The 13,716-nt window shown below is 42.1% G+C and overlaps 1 protein-coding gene across 1 annotated transcript in view; it reads left to right on the plus strand.

Annotated features, from left to right (window-relative positions):
* Positions 1-13,716, plus strand: part of stab1 (stabilin 1) — a 208,733-nt gene that overhangs the window by 104,841 nt on the left and 90,176 nt on the right. Inside the window, exons 29-30 of the mRNA XM_078414034.1 lie at positions 2,638-2,774; positions 8,627-8,738. Of these exons, the coding sequence (XP_078270160.1) occupies positions 2,638-2,774; positions 8,627-8,738 (249 nt within the window). The remainder of the gene's footprint in view (positions 1-2,637; positions 2,775-8,626; positions 8,739-13,716) is intronic.

Below are 13,716 nucleotides of genomic sequence, written 5' to 3' on the forward strand. Positions count from 1 at the left end.
CTACAATCTAGGATAGCGTGACTTGCTTAGGAGGATCACTGATTTTCTCGTCCTGATGTTGATAAACTGTTGTAGAATGACTGTTCACGATTGATTACCATGGTTATCCAACAACTCCATTAGCAGATGAAACTTACGGTGGCGCAGTGGTAGAGCTGCTGCCTTACAGCAGATGCAGCACCGGAGACCCGGGTTCGATCCCGACTACAGGTGCTGTCTGTACGAAGTTTGTACGTTCTCCCCAAGACCACATGTGTTTTCTCTGAGATCTTCAGTTTCCTCCCACACTCCAAAGACAAACAGATTTGTAGGTTAATTGGCTTGGTAAATGTAAAAATTGTCCCTAGTAGGATAGTGTTAATGTGCGGGGATCGCTGGTCGGTGTGGACCCGGTGGGCTGAAGGTCCTGTTTCTGCGCTGTATCTCTAAGCTAAACTAAACTAAACTAAACTAAAACTATTACGGAGAACTGTGAAATGACACACGTTAGCAGGAAGAATGAGAGACCACTATGGGCTAAATGGTACAAATCCAAAGGGTATACAGGAAATGAAAGGCCTGAGTAGATATGTGCAAAACTGTGGCTGGACGTGTACAGAGAGTGGTAGCCATCCAGAGTTTCATAAACAGAATACAAAATCGGGAAAGTCGCATTGAATCTTTATGAAAGACTGGTTGAGCACCAAATAAGCATTGCACTTATTTCTGCTCATCCAACTTTAGAAAGGATGTGGACGTCATTGATGGGGACCACAAAAGATTTGATGGGAATTTTTTGTGAGATACTCCAGTTAGAAGGTTAGACTGGAGACAATAGTTGTTCTGGAAAGAAGGAAAGAAGGATGAGAAGATATTTGGTACAAATGCACAACAACTTGGTTGGTTTAACGAAGTTAAGAGGAAGGAAGTTGTTCCCAATTTTTGATTATTCAGTACTCGAAGGCAAAGATTTACAATTTGAGTTATTAAGATATAAGAAACGTCTTTTATTATGAAAGTATCGGTCACCTGGAACTCACTGCCCATGAGTTCACTTACTGCAGTAGGGGACTCAATCAGGAATTTCAGATGGCAATTGGATAGATGTTTGAAAGAGAGGTGTTTGAAAGAGAGGCATTTGTTAAGCTTTGGGGAAAGAGTGTTAGTATGGAACTAAACGAATTGCTCTACGAGCAACTGGTGTAAATCAGATGTGAGGAATCGCCTACTATTCCATACCAATTCTCTGATCCTATAATAAACAGGTGGCCCATGTGGCCACCAGACCACTGGATGTGAGCTGGATGGATCCTGTATGGGAAGGAACTGCAGATGCTAGTTTAAAACGAAGAGAGACACAAAAAGCTGGAGTAACTCAGCGGGACTGGCAGCATCTCTGGAGAGAAGGAATAGGTGACGTTTCGGATCGAGACGTCTGAAGAAGGCTCTCGACCCGAAACGTCACCCATTCCTTCTCTCCAGAGATGCTGCCTGTCCCGCTGAGTTACTCCAGCATTTTGAGTCTATCTTCTAGATGGATCCTGGTCCCCTTTGGCCATAAGTGTTAAATTCAATAGATGCTTGAGGTAAACCCCCAAACATCTGCCAACCTTAAGCATCCCCTGTTTGTTAAATTCTGTACATATTTGTACGCCTAACTTTATTTTAGGCATTAAAATAAAATCTGTTATGGTCTCCAGATTTACTGTTTGTGAGCAAATTCCTGAAGGCTGAATTCTTAGTCGATCTCAGCGTTTATTATCGATACACTATTACCCTTTATGCCATCATTACCATTGATGTTGCTGATTGTTTTCTTGCAAGAAACTATTTCAGCAGTTTTTAACCCGAACCAAGCCCTGACCGATAATTGTTATTCCTAATATTTTCCCAAGAGGTTACAAGAAAGCGAGGGACATATCTTATAAATTAAATGCAGCACAAAGCTTTCAGTCAGAGTCCAGGGTTACATTGGGTGAAATTATGCGTCAGTTCATAAGGAACTAGAAACATAGAAACATAGAAAATAGGTTGCAGGACTAGGCCTTTTAGCCCTTCGAGCCAGCAGTGCCATTCAATATGATCATGGCTGATCATCCAAAATCAGTGCCCTGTTCCTGCTTTTTCCCCATATCCCTTGATTACATTAGCCCTAAGAGCTAAATCTAACTCTTGAAAACATCCAGTGCATTGGCCTCCTCTGCCTTCTGTGACAGAGAATTCCACAGATTTCACAACTCTTTGGGTGAAAAAGGTTTTCCTCATCTCAGTCCTAAATGGCCTACCCCTTATTCTTAAACTGTAACACCTGGTTCTGGACTCGCCCAACATGGGGAACATTTTTCCTGCATCTATCCTGTCCAATCCCTAAAGAATTGTATATAATCCTATAAGATCCCCTCTCATCCTTCTAAATTCCAGTGAATGTAAGCCCAGGCGACCCATTCTTTCATCATATGTCAGTCCTGCCATCCCAGGAATTAATCTGGTGAACCTACGCTGCACTCCCTCAGTGTAGGTTCACAGAAGCTGATCATGGGAAGCTGATCATGGGAAGATGAGAATTATTTGAGTGAAAGTCAAAGCATAGGAATTTACCTTTGTTTTTGTGGTTGAGATTGTGTCGGCTGAATCATTTGCCATTTTATTGCTGAACAGAAATCCATGGACAATGTGGAGATCCCGGCAGGAGCTAATGTCACAGTCCTCGTACCTTCAGAAGCAGCCATAGAAGACATGGATAAGGCTGAACTAGAAAACTGGGAACAACAGGAGTATCTACCAATGATAGTCAAGTAAGCCATCTTTGCAAAAAGTGCCAAATTATTTCGTTTTGAAAATTCCCTTGCTTGCTTTCCTTTACAAGTTCATCCAATGAGTGATTGACAGATCAGGTTGAAAGTATTTTAATGTCCAACTTGACATCTTATTCAAGACCAGGGAAATTAGAACAATCTAGGATGAGAGAGCTTCTGATCTGCAGTCTAGTTCAATGCAACACATCTTATTCTATACTAATCCACTGGAGAAAGTAATGCATCATTAAGCTGGGAGGACATGCAACTTAAATTTGTTGCAATAATTCCAGTCGGATGTATGGATGTGCTTCAAGACTGCATCACCAGTTTTTGTGAAGGCTGGAGTGCAGCTGCCAAGAACCACAGCAGCCAAGAATCCGTCAGAAATCCTGGCGACTATGCAGGACTGGCAGCTTTCTGTCGACCTGGTGAAACAGCTGAAGTTCCCACAGCACATCGCCACGACCACCCTCAGGCCGGACATCCTCCTGGTCTCAGAGGCGACCAAAAACATCGTCTTGTTGGAACTGACAGTGGGAGGTCCGTCTGGAGGAGGCCCACGAGAGGAAAAAGACCAAGTACGAAGAGCTGGTCATAGACTGCCATAAGCAGGGCTGGAAGGCAAGGTGCATGCCCATCGAGGTTGGCTGTAGAGGTTTTGCAGGGAAATCGCTCTACAAGGCTCTACAAGGCCTTGAGTGCACTGGGCATCACCGGAATGGAGAGCGGAAGAGCCATTAAGAACACCACGGAGACAGCGGAGAAAGCCTGGAGATGGCTCTGGATCAGGAGAGGAGGTCCATGGGGAGGAGCAAATGCCACCTGAACACAAGTCGTGGTCTGATCAACCACGGCTGGGTCGCCCGGGCGAGGGGGTCTGATGTTGAAAGACCCGAAACACCCAATGACCTCAGGTTACATCACTGATGATGTGTTCAGAAGCATCAAGAGATGTATTTATCAATTCCATGTGAAATTATAACTCTACAATTATAATTATAACCATTTATAAATTATAACTGCAAAATTGGAACAGCCACTTCCTTGATCTGTACTCAGATACACACAAAATAACATTGCAAGTTCTCAATCTTTCACCTCCCACCATCCAAAATTGGACCCCCCTTGACAAAAGAACGACTGTCAAACTAATTCACAAAAAAGGAGCAAAACCTGCGGAGGATCCTCAATGAGACATGAATTAAAGGTTTTTATTCTGATGTTGATGGATTGTGCGTAGATTTGCCAGCTTCCCTTTGCAGTGATTGTGGAATTGCAAAGTTGTTAATATTTGGGTCCTCAATGATTCCAGTTTTCTCTCCGTACCTCAGTGCATCCCTGCCTCACTGATCAGCCAAGCACCTCGAGGTGATACAGAGCCATTTGGCAATCAAGGGGAGTGCCCTCGTGCATAAAAGCTTATCATATTTCATGCCCCTCAAGCTTTTCCTCCTCTCCACGGCAATATTTGGTGGATGTGGACTTGAGGCTGATGTGAGGAGAAGTCCTTTAAGGTCTAAAGATCTTCCCACTGAGGAGTGGGAATAATGCAACAGCTGCAATTTTTCTCATGCAACAAGAAACCTGCAACATGCAGCCAACATGCAGCCAACATGCAGCCAACATGAAGCCAACATGCAGCAAGAGACAGGCCTCCTCTTTGAAGATGGGAAGTGTATTGGAGATGTTATTTTAAAGGTTACAAATTAACAATGGCATTTCATGCAGTGATATTTTAGTGCACCTAAATTCATTTTCTAGGCAATGGTGCTGCATGTTTAGGTTGAATCAAGTTGTGGCATTTGCTTCTGCTCATTTTAAGATTAATGATTTTAACACACGTTACTTTTTCTCATTTTGTATATTTTGAAGTATTTTTTTAATATATAAAGCAATGGCTAAATTACAGTCTAACAGTTTTCTCCATCGAGAGCTAATGCTGGCTATCCTGGGAAAAAACAGGTATTCCATGATTTACGGAAGGATAACGTTCCAGGAAAAAAATTGTTTCAGCAATAAAAATGAAAAAATGAAGAAACAATTTCCTTTCTTCTGTTTGTATTCCAGAGCTCAAAATATTTTCTGCCAAACAACACTTAAAAATGCAACACATTTCTGAAATCATAAAATATCATTTGATTTAGCAATTAAATCTGAAATTAGGGTAACAAAATATAACGAACATCTTGCATCCTTTCACCAAGCCCACCAAATAAGATGGAAAAGATGTTGAAGGACGGTATCAAGTGGACTTATAACCTTGTGGGAGAACTAGGGGTCACTGTCTCTTGGTAAGAGCTTGCCCATTGAAGGCAGGGATAAGATGACATTTTATTTCTTTTGAATGGCAGTGAGTTTTTGGAGAGACAATAGGTGCTGGAGTCTGGAGCACAAAATAAACTGAGCGGCATAGTTGTGCTGCTGGTTGAGCCACTGCTTCACCGCCCCAGACCTGGGTTTGATGTTAACATCGGGTGCTGTCTGCGAGGAGTTTGCACGTACTTCCTATGACTGTTCTGCTTCCTCCAGGTGCTCCATTTCCTTCCCACTTACCAAAGATGTGCAGGTTTGTAAGATAATTGGCCTCCAAAAATTGCCCCCAATATGTACGGAGTGGAGGCAAAAGTGGGACAATATAGAACGAGTGATGAATGGGTGATCAATGGTCGGCATGGACTTGGTGGGCCATCGGGCCTGTTTCTATGCTGTTGCTTTCTATCATTCAAAATGCTGGAGGAACATAGCAGGTGAGGCAGTGTCTGCAGGGGGGAAATTGACTATCAATGTCTCACATCAAGACCATTCATCTAGACTGAAAGAATAGAGGGAAGGCAGCCAATATAAGAGGCGATGGGTGGATGGGCTATAGATGGCAAGCGATAGGTGGATTTGGGTGCGGAGGTAGACACAAAATGCTGGAGTAACTCAGCGGGACAGGCAGCATCTCTGGAGAGAAGGAAGGTTCTCAACCCGAAACGACAACCATTCCTTCTCTCCAGAGATGCTGTCTGTCCCGCTGAGTTACTCCAGCATTTTGTGTCTACCTTCGATTTAAACCAGCATCTGCAGTTCTTTCCTACTCATTTTGTCCGCTCCAGGTGAGGAGGGGTTGTTTGAAAGCAAGGGTTATTTCAACCGATCCTGTCATTGCTTTCCAAATGCGCTGCTATAACATCTTTAATAATCGACTTAAGCATCTTCCCTACTACCGATGTAAGGCTAACTGGTCTAAACTGGAGAAAACTGGTCCTGTTTTCTCTCTCCCTCCTTTCTTAAAAAGTGGAGTTACATTGGCTACCCTCCAGTCCACAGGAACTGATCCAGAGATGAGAGAACATTGGAAAATGCCCACCAATGCATCCACGATTTCTAGGGCCACCTCTTTGAGTGCTCTGGGTCACAGACCATCAGGCCCTGGGGATTTATCTGCCTTCAGTCCCAACAGTTTATCTAACACCATTTCCTGACTAATGTGGATTCCCTTCAGTTCCTCCCTCTCACTAGATCGTTGGTCCCCTGGTATTTCTGGGAGATTGTTTGTGTCTTCCTTAATGAAGACAATTTTTTTCTTTCCCGTTATAAATTTATCTGTCTCTGACTGTCAGGGATCTACATTTGTCTTCACTAATCTTTTCCTTTTTACATATCTAAAGAAGCTTTTCCAGTCAGTTTTTATATTCCATGCAAGCTTTCTTTCATGCTCTTTTTCCCCCCCCTCTTAATTAACCTCTTTGTCTTCCTCTGTTGAGTTCTAAATTTCTCCCAGTCCTCCGGTTTGCTGCTTCCTCTGGCCAGTTTAGATGCCTCTTCCTTGGATATAACACTGTCCTTGATTTCCCTCGTTAGCCACGGTTGAGCCGCCCTCCCTGTTTTATCGTCACATACTGTAACATCCAGGTCTCAATGGATTTTGGTTGAATAAAACCGGCAATTAAATAAATCTGCCAAAACTGTTCCAATTAACTTGCTTTACTGTCTTTACATAAAAGGAATGTTGATGCAAACCCTTATTTACCAACCAGTTATGGCAAATGGATTAACAAAGGTTCAGTCAAGAATTTTAAGTTGTCACTTCTCAAACTGATGCTGATAGCTGCTTGAATTAATTAGTCTAAATCTTTGAACATATAATATCCTTTTAACAAACTGACTGCCTGTGCAGTAAAGATATGTTCTAAACAATCGATTCGCTGTTTAAAAATAAATAGGCCTGTTCATGCAACCAATTAATTGACACTCGCATCTGCACAGTTATAGCACTGATGCCTCTCTCTAACCTTTACACTCATTCACACATTTAAAATCAAATTGTCTTTGACAAGCCATTTAGAATTTGCTGCTATAATTTGTGGATTAGTGATTAATATATTTTGAGTAAACTGTTAGAGTGTAATTTAGCCAATGCTTTATACATTTTAATGTGCGTAATAATATTTATTTCTGACCGGGAGTTTGCATCCATTATTATATGAAACATAAAATAATCAGTTACAGTGATGTGATATAATCTAATGAAACAATAGCTATGTACATAATTCAACAGCAATAATTCACAGTGCCAAAATTAATATTCCAGTTATAGAGCTACAGGGAACTCTCCAGCATAGAAATAGGTCTTTCAACCCAATTCATCCCTGCAGCCAAAGTTGCCTAACTGAGCTATTCCCACTTGCTTGCACCTGACCAGTATTCCTCCAAACCTTTCCTATCTAGGTACCTGCTTAAGTCTTTTAAATGTCATTATTTTACCCACCTTTAACACTTCCCCTGGAAGCTTGTCCCATGTGAACCCTCTGTGCCATAAATCTTTTTCCTCTCATTTTAAATCTGTATACCACATCCATGCCCCTGTGGAAGTCATCCCTCAACCTCTGACTTTCCAAGGGAAAATAAAAAAGCTCCTTATAACTCAAACCCTCCAGACCCAGTAACATCCTCGTATATCTTTTTTGCACCCTTTCCAGTTTAAGAACTTCCTTCCTGTAGCACTGGGACCAGAACTTGCACAGTCGTCCAAATGTGGCCTTACCAACATCTTGTAACGTACCATCCCAACTCCTGTACTCAATACCCTGACCGATGAAGTCAAGCGTGCCAAATGCCTTCTACACCACCCTGTCCACCTGTATTGCCACCTTCAGGGAACTATGTACCAAGACTCCTCAGTCTATCCAGCATCTTACCATTTACTGCTCTGGATTGTACTAGAAAAAGACAACAGCTTGCATTTTGTGCTCATTATTCTAACTATTTATATTGGCAACGCATTTCTATTCATAATTGAAGAAATTGAATTGAACTGAGTTGAATTGACAGATACAGCATTGAAACAGGGCCTTTGACCCACTGAGTCCATGCCGACCAGCGATCACCCTTACACTAATTCTATCCTACACACTAAGGACAATTTACAGAAGCCAATTAACCTACAAACCTGCATGTCTTGGAATGTGGGAGGAAACCGAAGCACCCAGAGAAAACCCACGTGGTCACAGGGGGAATGTACAAACTCTGTGCAGACAGCACCTGTAGTCAGGATCGAACCCGCATCTCTGGTGCTGTAAGGCAGCAACACTACCGCTGCGTCACTGTGACAGCCACCGCCAAGGTGCCACCCACAGTGCCCAAATGAATGTAATAAAGACACACAGCCAACATCAAGAGCACAAGACACAATCTAGTAGTGTTTTTTTTAATTAAAAAGTGAGTTTATAGTGTTAAAACATGGAAATGTTTTATTGGTGTGTTGGGCTATTTAAACCATTATTTTCAGTTGTGCCTCAGAAGGAGAAATCAAACCGCACAGGAACATTTGCAACTGCTGTAATTCTAGTACTTGGTGCCTCCAGGTCACATTTTATTATGGGTGGACATACCGTCGAGGGCTTGAAAGATTTTGAAGGACATAACATATCAACTATGAATATATTTATCAGATTGCCAGTCAAGAACGAGAATGGGGTGAGTAGATGACCTTTGAATTTCATGTTTAATGTGTGTTGCTGTTTGAAAATTATTTTCTCGAAAGACAATAATGTATTATCTAGCCACACCATCATCTCCAACCCCGACCTCTCCACAGCTCTCTGTGTCACGCTTTGATCATTTAAATCTTATTAAAACGATTTTCAGAGTTCATGGATCATAAGTTCAAAAGTGATAGGAGCAGAATTAGGCCATTCAGTCTATCAAGTCCACTCCGCCATTCAACCATGGCTGATCTATCTTTCCCTCTCAACCTCATTCTCCTGCCTTCTCCCCATAACCCCTGCCACCCGTACTAATCAAGAATCTATTCATCTCTGCCTTAAAAATATCCATTGACTTGGCCTCCACACCCTTCTGTGGTATTGAATTCCACAGATTCACCACCCTCGGACGAAAGCAATTCCTCCTCATCTGCTTCCTAAAGGAACGTCCTTTAATTCTGAGGCTATGACTTTTGGTCCTAGACTCTCCCATTAGTGGTAACATCCTCTCCACTTCCACTCAATCCAAGCCTTTCACTATTTGATGTTTCAATGAGGTCCTCCCCTCGTCCTTCTAAACTCCAGAGAGTACAAGCCCAGCATCATCAAACACTCATCGTATGTTAACCCAATCATTCCTGGGATAATTCTCGTAAACCTCTAGACCCTCTCCAGCGCCAGCACATCGTTCCCCAGATATGGTGAGTGTGACGGAGCTTGGAATCTGATCAGAATGATGAGTTATACAACACGGAAACAGGCCCTTCAGCCCAACTCATCAATGCTAACCAAGATGCCCCATCTAAACTAGTCTCATTTGCTTGCTTTTGACTTATAAATCTCGAACACTTTCCTGTCTATGAACCTGTCCAGTCTCTTTTAAAACTTATCGGAAACATTCCACTGGCTGGCATGACTATCCACATGGCATGCTTTTTGATCATCATTTTGTATTTCCTCACATATTTCTAGTGATCCCCACGGCAATATTGGAATAGACCAGCAGTTCACAGCGTCAATGAATTTTAAAACTTTACAGGATTCATTTCAGTGAATATAGTCAGTGGTTTCACTTGCACTAACTGAAGCTCTAATTTGCTCAGTTTAAGCAAAAATTAGGATGAATGTTGTTGCTGATCTACATTGGTTAATGTTCATAAACAACATAAACGCTTTCAACAGGAGTTAAGGTTGAGGTGTAACATTAATAAACAAGGCAACTGGGATTATATAGTAAGTTTAAGCGAGGTAACAGAGAGATGTTATTTTTTTTTAAATTCATTCTTTATATTTATCTTCCTTTCTTGCAATTTTCTGTGCAATTTTTTTGCCAAGAAACTGTCAGGAAATGTTCCCACGATACTTCCTGGTTCCTGACATGGGTCAACCTCTGTCTCCTACTGTTAACAAGTTTATAAGTATTCCTGAATGATAAAATTGTGGTAAGAAGGAATTCCTATAGTGCAGTGCAGTACATTATCAAAAGATAAACAATTCCACAGATGTTTACTTTTATATATTTTGCTGAAAGAAGATTTGCCATCTATATGGGCAACTTATTCACTTGGAACATAAAAGTGATAAATGTTGGAATCTAATCACAATAATGTTCATTTAGTTGGCATGTTCCACTGGCTGATAAGACTTTGCCTATGGAGTTTGCTTTGTTATTACCTTCTCCGAGCTAACAATGATCTATTCTACATTTTCCTTGATCTATATCTCTTGATGTCTCGTTTTCACACTTTACCCTTCCTTATCTCTGTCTCCCCCTCTCCCTTGACTCTCTGTCTGCAGAAGGGTCTCGACCCGAAACGTCACCCATTCCTTCTATTCAGAGATGCTGCCTGTCCCGCTGAGTTACTCCAGCATTTTGCGTCTCAATGAACTACAGATGCTGGGTTACAGCAATAGAAGGCACAAAGTGCCCGAGTAACTTAGCATCTCTGGAGATCATGGATAGATACCAATTTGGGTCAGGACTTGAATACTTTCCCAATTGTGGTTTCATGCATTTTGATCATCATTTTGATGTTACTCAAACATTTACATCAATCCTGATAATTGAATATGGAATATTTTGCAAATTCTGCAGGTCACAATGTAAAGAGGTTTTAAATGTTGCAGGATTTATTTCTGAGAATGTGGTAAGCAGTTTCAGTGCCCTCATAAAGTCTTCCAGCAAGCAATGAGCTCCTTGAGATTTTTTTAAATCTTGTGCCAGAAGCCCTCATTAATCACTGCTGCCTATAATGTTCATCAATTGCAGGTCTTTCACCTCTCGGAGCAAGCAGCCATAACTCACCGTCACTATTTGTGAGCAATTCTTTGGAGTAAAGTCGTGAAAATTAATTCTTTTTTTTTGTTATTCTTGAAACGAGAAATGCCTCAAATTCCAGGAAGCCTGCCCCCCCTGGTGGAAACTGATCCAAGTAGAATTCCTCGCTGTCCACTCTGAAGAGGAAGATCCCACTTTGAACTGTGTGGCGATTTGAATGATGAGGTGGACCACCCGAGGTTGCCAGGATCATTTAGTGGCACTCAGTCTCGAGCAGCTTTTGCAGTCCACAACAGTTCCACACGAGTCTTTCCTGGGGTGACAGCTGAGGTGCCCCTTAAGCTGCATAAATCAACCCCTTGGGAGAGTTAAGGGAATGTAGTCATTCTGCCTCCCCTTGTCTCTCTCTGCCTCTGTATGTGCCTTACTCTCATCTCCCTCTCCTCTGTTTTTACCTTATTCTGCTCCATCCTATCTGAACTTGCCCAATACACATAAAATAAACATTTTACCCACCTACTACAGCATGGCATATGTTTGTCCAGTCAAAGAACGACACAGATTGATCATGGAAGTTATAACAGTGCTGCAAAATAGGTAACTTTTCTTACCCAAAATGGACCAGACCTGTTCCTGCTCCTTGGCATTAAAACTTTGAAATAATTCTCCAGTGCTGCTCCCTTTTAAATCAAAACAGCCCTTTAAGAGCTCCAGGCTCACCCGATACACCGACCGCCTCGGCTTGCAGTTTGCTTTCATTTTCTGGCCCATGTGAGTTGGGTTTGCATAGCATGATGAATTTACCACATCAAATCATTCAAAGCCGATTGTGTTGGCAAAATGTAGCTGAGTGCAAGTAGCATCTGAATTACACCAGCCCTGTGATGTGAAGAGATAGGACATGAACTCCTCAGATAACAGATCCGGAAATGCAACAGAACAGTGCAACACAGGAACAGGCCCTTTGCCCCACAATGTTCATGCCCAACGTGATGCCAAGCTAAACTAACCTCCTCTGTCTGCATGAGATCCATATCCCTTCATTCCCCACATGTCCATGTGCCTATCTAAAAGCTTCTAAAATACCACTTTCCTATCTGCTGCCATCACTGCACCTGACAGTGTGTTCCAGGCACTTACTACTCTGTGTGTAAAAAAACATGCCCCGCACATCTGCTCTTAACTTTCCTACTCTGACCTTACAGCTATGCCCTCTAGTCTTTGACATTTCCACCTTTGGGCAAAACATCCTGACTGTTTATCCTATCTATGCCCCTCATAATTTTAAATTCACTGGATGTATTCAAGAGAGATTTAGTCATTGCTCTTCGGGCTAATGGAATCACGGGATATGGGGAGAATGCAGGAATGGGGTACTGATTTTGGATGATCAGCCATGATCATATTGAATGGCGGTGCTGGCTCGAAGGGCCAAATGGCCTACTCATGAACCTATTTTCTATGTTTCTAAATCGTTTTATCAGATGCCCCACAGCCTCTGATGCTCCGGAGAAAACAATCCAAATGTGTCCAATCTTGCAGCTAATACTGTCTAATCCAGGCAGCATCCTGATAAACCTCTCCTGCACTGATGAAAGCAAGCATATACTATGTGTGGCCTCTAGCACTCTATCTATTTGTGTTGCCACTTTCAGGGAGCTATGTACTTGGACCCGAAGATCCCTCAGTGCATCAAAGCTTTTAAGGGTTTTGTCATTTCCCTTTACATTTGACCTCCCAAAGTGCAACGCCTCATCCTTGCCCAGATTATACCCTATCTGCCATTGCCCATATCCATAAATGATATACAGACAACTGTATCTTATGGCAGGGTTTTTCACTGTCCGCAAAATGTTTGCAAATGAAATAACTAATCCCTCTACATTTTTGTCCAAGTCATTAATATATATATATGTACATGTGTATATATGTGTGTGTGTATGTATATATGTATATGTATATATATATATATGTGTGTGTATGTATATATATATATATATATATATATATATATATATGTGTATGTATGTATGTATGTATATATGTATAAACATAGCACAAAAAGTAAGGACATTTGTGTTTGGTAGATTATTTCTTTGTTGTAACAATGCTTCTTGGCAATAAATCTTATACCGTTGGAAAGCCTGTTTATTTCCCTTTTAAATGGTGCCACATTTGTACGGAACATGCATTTGTGGGATGAGCAGCAGAGCTGAGTATGTGGGTTGCGCCCATGAAAAATCTGCCAAATCTTCTCTGCCAATGCCAAACAGCTTATTCTGCTGTTGCTATTGACTCTTGTTTTGAGCTTCTGGTACCCCCAGGTGCTGACAATCAGGTGCCTGATTGGCACCTGATTGGCACCTGATTGGCAGCATCTGTGAGCATGGGCCCTGCTACAGTGGTCAGTAGGTGTCTGCTCCAAGAATCGGCATACCACGTTTGACTGATCTGGATAGGGCCCGTGCGATAGGGCAACTTCAAGCTGGTGTTCCGCAAAACCAAGTTGCGGCATTATTTGGAGTGAGCCCTAGTACCATCTCCAAAGTGAAGGCCAAGTTCCATATAACGGGGGATGTCAGAGACAGGCCGCGAAGTGGGCGTCCCAAGAAAACGACACCCGAAGAAGACCGTTTCCTCACCCTGTCAGCACTTAGGAACCGTAGGCTGTCTTCTACTGGTTCTGGTACCC

Source organism: Rhinoraja longicauda, chromosome 17 (assembly GCF_053455715.1).
Source record: "Rhinoraja longicauda isolate Sanriku21f chromosome 17, sRhiLon1.1, whole genome shotgun sequence".
NCBI lineage: Eukaryota > Metazoa > Chordata > Chondrichthyes > Rajiformes > Arhynchobatidae > Rhinoraja > Rhinoraja longicauda.